Below are 8,699 nucleotides of genomic sequence, written 5' to 3'. Positions count from 1 at the left end.
AAAAGGAAGGCTGGTGCCAGGGTTCAGCATGTGGTGGACCGGGTTGATAAATTTCTGGGAGGGGCTGGGCATGACCCAGTTGTCTTGGTTCATGTTGGAACCAATGACAGAATACATGGAAGGTAGAGGCTCCTTAAGAATCAATTTAAAGAACTAGGCTGCAAGTTGAAGGGAAGGACTTCCAAGGTGATATTCTCTGAAATATTGCCTGTGCTTTGCACAACTCAGAAAAGACAGGGGGAGATTAGAGAACTCAATGCATGGCTGAAGATCTGGTGTAAGAGGTTAGGATTTGGGTTTCTAGAGCACTGGGCTGACTTTTCATTGGGGTGCAACCTATATGCTAGAGATGGTCTGCACCTAAATGGAAGGGGGTCTGCTGTGCTAGGGGTGAGGCTTATGGGAAGGCTAGAGGAGTATTTAAACTAGGATCGAGGGGGGAGGGAGAATTAGATTATAATGGGGTAGACAGATCAGACAGAGGTCAATACTTATTGGTGAGTGGAATGGGGAAAGATGGGGTGAAGGCTATGGCAGATGCTAAGAAGGTTCCCATGTTATAAACAACCAGTGGAATTGGTACCATTTGTATGAAAATAAAAAATTTGCAAAATACGTGTGAACAAGGTGTCAATGCATTAAAGTGTTTGTTCACCAATGCCAGAAGTCTGCCAAGTTAAATAGGTGGGTTGGAAGCTTTGGTGCATAAAGAAAACTATGATTTAATTGGTATTGCTGAATCTTGGCTTCATTCTTCACATGGCTTGGCCATTAATATTCCTGGCTATGTTCTCTTTCGGAGAGACAGGGTAAATAGGAAAGGTGGTGGTCTCTGTCTCTATGTGAGAAGTGATCTCAGAGCGAGTGTGAAAGAAGACCTAGTTGATGGAAAGTGTGATGAGGCTAAATTATTAGTATGGGTGGAACTGCACATGGGGGTGAGTACTACAAAGGTAATCACTGGAGTTTATTATAGGCCTCCCAGTGTTAATGAGGAGGTGGAAACTCAGCTCTTTGCACAGATTGAAAGGGCTGCAAGGGCTGGGACAGTGATAATAATGGGGGATTTTAACCACTCAGAAACTGACTGGAGTAATAGTACTGCAGGAACAGTTAAAGGGCAACATTTTTTAAACCTACTAAAGAAAAATTTTATGGTACAGTTCATTGAGGCACCTACTAGGAATGATACTCTGCTGGACCTGGTAATCTAAAACCATGCAGAGCTTATTATGAATGTCCATATAAAAGGACATCTGGGTAGCAGTGACCATAACATGATTTCATTTATTGTTAGATGTAAACAGCGAGCACATACGGGAAAAATAAAAAAGCTCAATTTCAAGAGAGCTAATTTTTCAAGGCTGAGAGTTGCTCTACAAGACTTACACTGGGAGGGAATATTGGCATCGATGAACACAGAAATGGGAGTTCTTCAAAAAGACTGTATGTGAACATACTGCAAAATAACAAGTTTAAAAGGTTAAGAATCAAACCTATGTGGCTTACGGCCAAAGTTAAAAAAAACTATAGATAATAAGAAAAGAGCTTTTATTAAATATAAAAATGAAGGAACGCTAGAGTTGCTTAAGCATTACAAAGAATATAACAGAATATGCAAAAAGGAAATAAAGGCCACAAAAATTGAAAACAAATGACAGATTGCAAAAGATAGCAGGACCAACCTCAAAAAATTATTCAAATATGTTAATAGTAAAAAGGTCCGGTCTGAGTATGTAGGCCCTTTACAAAACAATCTAGAGTGGATGACTAGGGACAAAGAGAAGGCAAATGTATTTAATACCTTCTTCAGCTCTGTGTATACAAAGGAACATGTGGGGGCTCTTGTCCATAATGGGCATGGTATTGACACAGCTAAATTTGATCCACATTGGCTCACAATTGATATGATCCAAAAATATTTAGACAGAATAAAGGTGAGTAAAGCACCTGGACCAGATGGCATACACCCACGTGTCCTTAAAGAATTGAGCTCTGTCATTTCAAAGCCATTGTTTCTCATTTTTAGGGACTCTTTAATGACTGGCATAGTACCACTGGATTGGCGTAAGGCCAACGTGGTGCCAATATTTAAAAAGGGGTCACAATCTTTACCAAGTAATTATAGACCTGTTACTTTAACTTCTATAGTTTGGAAGATACTGGAGAGTTTAATAAGAGACCACATAGATGAGTTCTTGCTGGAAAAAAATATTTTAAGCAACAGACAGCATGGATTCATAAAAGACAGAGGTTGTCAAAACAAATTTGATTTCTTTTTATGAGGAGGTGAGCAAAACCTTGGACAGAGGAGTGGCGGTGGACATGGTATGCTTGGACAGAGGGGTGGCGGTGGACGTAGTATACTTGGACAGAGGGGTGGCGGTGGATGTGGTATACATGGATTTTGCAAAATTGATAGACACAGTTCCCCCACACATGGCTAATGTGTAAGGTAAAGTCTACAGGCTTGGAAAAATCTGTACGTAAATGGATAGAAACCTGGCTAAAAGATCGTATTCAAATAGTGGTTAATGATTCATACTCTGAATGGTCTAGGGTCGTCAGTCATGTACCCCAAGGTTCAGTGTTGGGACCCTTACTTTTTAATATATTTATAAATGATATAGGGTCTGGGATTAAAAATACCACTTCAGTCTTTGCAGATGACACCAAGCTGTGCAGTGGAATAACATCCTTACAGGATGTCTTCAATTTACAAGCTGACCTCAATGCACTGTTTAATTGGGCAACTATGTGGCAAATGAGGTTTAATGTTGATAATTGTAAGGTTATGCACTTGGGGGCTAAGAATATGCATGCATCATACATACTAGGGGGGGTAAACTGGGGGAATCAATGATGGAGAAAGATCTGGGATTTCTGGTAGATCACAAGCTTAATAATGGCATGCAATGCCAAGCTGCGGTATCCAGTGCAGAAAATGCAGCAAAGGATCTTATGTTGGCGAAACAGGACAGAAGTTGCAAACAAGGATGGATTTGCACAGACATACCATCTAGGAACATAAAGAAGATGACCTCTGCACACCTGTAGGACACCATTTCACACAACCAGGCCGCACAATGGAAGACCTCAATGTTTTAGTTCTGAAAGGAAAATTCAAATCCATCCAGGAAAGAAAAACGTTTGAACTAAGAATGATAATTCTATTTGACACAAAAGATAACGGCCTTAACTTGGACATGGGATTCCTCAACCATTATCAGACAGTTTTATGACTATCTATTAGCTGAAGCTTGACCCCCTCTGTGTGAGTGTAGTATCCCCTCCCCCGCTAGCTTTTGATGTATCTTATCTGTAGCCTTTTTCTTTTTTTTTTTTTTCAATCCTTTCTAACATTCTGATGAAACTTTGTGATTTGTAATAGTACTGTTTGGACTTTGAAGAAGGGGAAATACCCCGAAAGCTTGTCCTCAAAATTGTATGTTAGTGCAAATAAAAAAAGTATCACGGACAGTACTCAATTGTTTCTAAAGCAAGCAAAATCCTTTCTTGCATTAAAAGAGGTACAGACTCCAGAGAGAGAGATCATATTACCCCTGTACAAATCATTAGTAAAACCTCATCTGGAATATGCAGTTCAGTTTTGGGCACCAAATCACAAAAAGAACATTGGGGAACTGGAGAAAGTACAGAAAAGGGCAACCAAACTGATAAGATGCATGGAGGAGCTCAGCTATGAGGAAAGATTAGAGGAACTGAATTTATTCTCTCTTGAGAAGAGGAGATTAAGGGGGGATATGATCAACATGTATAAATATATCAATAGTTCATATATATTCACCCTGAGGTCATCACAGAGGACAAGGGGGCGCTCTTTACATCTGGAGGAAAATAAATGTAATCTCCAAACACGGAAAGGTTTTTTCACAGTGAGAGCTGTGAAAATGTGGAATGGACTCCCTCATGAGTTGGTTCTGGTCAGCTCAGTGGATTGCTTCAAAAAAAGGCCTGGATTCTTTCTTAGATACACAGAATATAACAGTATACTAATATTTATATGTAAAGTTGATCCAGGGAATATCCGATTACATCTCGGGGGATCAGGAAGGAATTTTTTTCCCAGCAGGAGCAAATTGGATCATGCTTTGCTGGTTTTTTTTTTTTTGCCTTCCTCTGGATCAACTGTGGGTATAGGTTTATAACTTTTTTTTATGGTTGAACTGGATGGACTTTTGTCTTTTTTCAGCCAGACTAACTATGTAACTATGATACACATTATATATCACCGCACACACCAGAGTGAGAGCAATAGTTCTAGCACAAGACCTCCTCCACAATGCTAAACTTATGATCTATAGAGGCTTTTGAAACATCACCTATAGAAAGTATAGGGTACTTAAGTTTGTCACCATTTCACAGGTGCACACAAATTTAAGGCTTGTCTTGTTCAGTATCTATTTACTCAGCGTAACCTCATCTTTTATATTTTACCAAACATTTGGTCATTTATTGCATTTGTTTGCCCTAAAATTCACTTTAGTGTGTTTTTTACTGAAAATTTGTGTTTCCTAGACCTTTGGCGTAATATCCTGTGACATAAAAAAAATGTAACTACCACTATTTTATTCTCTAGGCTGTCTGCTTTCAGGAAATATATAATGTTTCAGGGTTTTGTGTAATCTTCAGGCCTAAAATAATTTTTTAAACGTGTGCAAAAAAATGCAAAAATGGCTCTGGCAGCAAAAGGGTTAAAGTGTATGAAAAAGGCAGCAGTGTTACAAAAAACTGGTCCATTTGTCCTGGTGCCTATTGTCACAGAGACTGAAATTGAGGGGAAACCCAAAGTTGTCACTAGAGTAAAGTATGAAGGAATATTCTCTGATGGGGACCCTTACTCATTGACAACTAAAATAGGAATTCTGTTCTACTGTTGTGTCTCCTGGGCATACTAGAGGGATACAGGCTGTGTCCTCCATCTCCTTTCTCTGTCTCAAAGGTGAAACATCAGAGGTCTGTTTAGACCCCTGACATTTCACAAAAGCTCCCCAACAGAGCTCCTAAAAAAAATTGTAGGAAAATAATAAAAAAAATAAAATTGTAAATAGAAACAAAAATATCAAATGGTAAAATATAATTAAAAAAACTGCTAACACTATCCACTGTCCTACTGACCACGTTCACTGCCCTACTGACACTGTCCACTGCTCTACTGACTGACACTATTCACTGTCCTACTGACACCAGCCTCTGCCCTACTAACATCATCCTCTGCTCTACTGACTGACACTGTCCACTACCTACTGACACCAATCTCTGCTTTCCAGACATTGTCCACTGCCCTACTGACTGACACTTTTCACTGCCCTGCTAACACGTCCACTGCTTTACTGACACAGGCAGCACTGGCTGCCACGTAGGTAGAATATGCAGGCCCGGACTGGCTGTAGTGAACACCGGCATTTGCCCGGTGGGCCGGGGCCATCTGGATAGGAGGGGCAGCACATAGAAGAACCTGATCATGCATATCTCGGTTTCTCTATGTGCCGCCCCTCCTATCCATCTCCTGCATGCCGTGGGCTCCTGTATGCTCCCCTCCTCTACTGCAGCCAGGTTTCCCCCTCCCGGCAGCTGCTGCAGAGCATCTGTCAGGATAGACTGTCCCCAATGCTGACAGTTCCACGCATACCACAGACTGGAGAGGAGAGAGAAAGCTGCCCCTACTCCTCCCATCCTCTCCTCCTGTGTCTTCCCCACCCACACTCCATGCCAGCCTTGTGTCTTTTCTCTCCCCTCCTTCTCTCTCTCCATCCTTCTTTCTCTCCTTTTCTCTCTCCCTCTCTCCTTCCTTCTTTCCCTTCTCTCCCTCATTCCTTCCTTCCTTCTCTTTTTCCTTTTTTCTCTCCCTCCTTCCTACCTTTCTCTCTCCATGCTTTTTTCTCTCTTTCCTTCCTTTCTCTCTCTCTCCCTCCTTCCTTCTTTCTTTCCCTCCTTTCTCTCTCCATCCTTCCTTTCCTTCACCCCCTTCTTTCTCTCCTTCCTTCTTTTCCTTCCTCTCTCTTTCCTTTTCCTTCCTCTCTCTTTCCTTCTTTTCCTTCCTCTCTCTTTCCTTCTTTCTCTCCTACCTTCCTCTCTCTTTCCTTCCTTCTCTCCTTCCTCTCTTTTCTCCTTCCTTCTTTCTTTCTCTCCTTCCTTCTTTTTCTCCTTCCTCTCTCTTTCCTTCCTTCTCTCCTTCCTCTCTTTTCTCCTTCCTTCCTTCTTTCTCTCCTTCCTTCTTTCTCTTCTTCCTTCTTTTTCTCCTTCCTCTCTCTTTCCTTCGTTCTCCCCTTCCTTCCTTCTTTTCTTTCTCTCCTGCAAAACTAAATAAAAATAAAAACCTACTGACACTAGTGACAGAACTACCAGGGTTACAAAGGTTACAACCGAGCCCTGACGTTTTGCCACCGGGCTCTGAGGAAAGGGTCGGGGCTTCTCAGTCCAAAATGCCCGGGCCTATTTTTGTCCCAGTCCAGGCCTGAGTATATGTATTTTACTGTCTACTCCCTTTCGCTCAGGTCCAGACGACATTCTCCTGCTTCTCCAAATCTCAGCAGGCTTCAGCAAACATCACAGCTGCCCACCAGCTTTGATCTCCAACCCAGCCATGTGTTGTGCCCATAAATGTGTCTGCCTGCCAAAAGCCAGGTCACTACTGAGCATGCGCACTGCCCTTCCTCGGCTTAGGGAATGTCTTCAAATTGTCTCTCTCCTTAGCGCCCTCAAGGTCCGTGTCCTCCCGGCTCCTCTCTCCTCCCGGCCAGCCGCCATTGCCAGACGCTCCCTAGTTCATATCCCTGTAATAAGGGTTAGGCTCGCATTCCTGCCAGTGAGAGCGGCGAGCCCAGCGCAGAGGATGCGGGGGAGCGGGCGCTGAGAGTCGGGGTGCGGGGAGGGAACCCCGGGGACTTCGGCGACACGAGGAAGCAGCTCCTCCCAGACATGGCCCTTCCAGGCATGGACGAGGAGGACTTTGACAGGCTGGTCATGCAGTCCGGCTCCGACTGGCTTCGGACGGAGATTAAGAGGCTCTTCCAGGAGCTGAGCGAGACCACCCGGGAGAAGATCCAGGCGGCCGAGTACGGGCTGGTGGTGCTGGACGAGAAGCAGCAGCTGAAACAGCAATATGACGAGCTGGAGCTGGACTACGAGACCGTCCGGGGGGAGCTGGAGCAGCTCAAGGAGGTGAGAGGGAGGAGAACTGGGGGCATCCTATACCAGATATACCAACCGTGATATACCAACCATACATACACTGCCAATGTATACCAACCATATATATACCGCCAACCAATACCATACCAACCGTGATATACCAACCATACATACACTGCCAATATATACCGCCAACCGTGATATACCATATATATGCCGCCAACCTATACCATACCAACCGTGATATACCAACCATACATACACTGCCAATGTATACCATACCATATATATACCGCCAACCTATACCAACCATATATATACTGCCAATGTATACCATACCATATATATACTGCCAACCTATACCAACCATACATACACTGCCAACCTATACCAACCATATATATACCGCCAACCAATACCATACCAACCGTGATATACCAACCATACATACACTGCCAATATATACCGCCAACCGTGATATACCATATATATGCCGCCAACCTATACCATACCAACCGTGATATACCAACCATACATACACTGCCAATGTATACCATACCATATATATACCGCCAACCTATACCAACCATATATATACTGCCAATGTATACCATACCATATATATACTGCCAACCTATACCAACCATACATACACTGCCAACCTATACCAACCATATATATACTGCCAACCTATACCAACCATACATACACTGCCAACCTATACCAACCATATATATACCGCCAACCAATACCATACCAACCGTGATATACCATATATATACCGCCAACCTATACCAACCGTGATATACCAACCATACATACACTGCCAATATATACCGCCAACCATGATATACCATATATATGCCGCCAACCTATACCATACCAACTGTGATATACCAACCATACATACACTGCCAATGTATACCAACCATATATATACACCGCAAACCTATACCAACCATATATATGCCGCCAACCTATACCATACATACACTGCCAATGTATACCATATATATGCCGCCAACCTATACCATACATACACTGCCAATGTATACCATATATATGCCGCCAACCTATACCATACCAACCATGATATACCATATATATACCGCCAACCTATACCATACATACACCGCCAATGTATACCATACCAACCATACATACACTGCCAATGTATACCAACCATATATATACCGCCAACCTATACCATACCAACCGTGATATACCATATATATACCGCCAACCTCTACCATACCAACCGTGATATACCATATATATACCGCCAACCTATACCATACCAACCGTGATATACCAACCATACATACACTGCCAATGTATACCATACCAACCATGATATACATACACTGTCAATGTATACCGCCAACCGTGATATACCATATATATGCCGCCAACCTATACCATACCAACCGTGATATACCATATATATATACACCGCCAACCTATACCATACCAACCATGATATACCGCCAACCTATACCATACCAACCATGATATACCGCCAACCTATACCATACATACACTGC

The 8,699-nt window shown here is 42.6% G+C and overlaps 1 protein-coding gene across 3 annotated transcripts in view; it reads left to right on the top strand.

The window, feature by feature from the left end:
* The first annotated feature begins 6,749 nt into the window (after positions 1 to 6,749).
* BICD2 (BICD cargo adaptor 2) overlaps positions 6,750 to 8,699 on the top strand; it is a 158,489-nt gene continuing 156,539 nt past the window's right edge. Inside the window, exon 1 of one of the 3 annotated variants that reach the window (XM_089681848.1) lies at positions 6,750 to 7,185. In XM_089681848.1, the coding sequence (XP_089537974.1) occupies positions 6,943 to 7,185 (243 nt within the window). In that variant the 5' untranslated portion in view covers positions 6,750 to 6,942. The remainder of the gene's footprint in view (positions 7,186 to 8,699) is intronic. The other 2 variants (XM_089681849.1, XM_089681850.1) reach the window with 2 other exon arrangements.

Source organism: Staurois parvus, unplaced genomic scaffold, assembly GCF_062004578.1.
Source record: "Staurois parvus isolate SC_StPar_1 unplaced genomic scaffold, SC_StPar_1.0 ptg000282l, whole genome shotgun sequence".
NCBI lineage: Eukaryota > Metazoa > Chordata > Amphibia > Anura > Ranidae > Staurois > Staurois parvus.
This window is presented reverse-complemented; position numbering and strand designations above follow the sequence as displayed.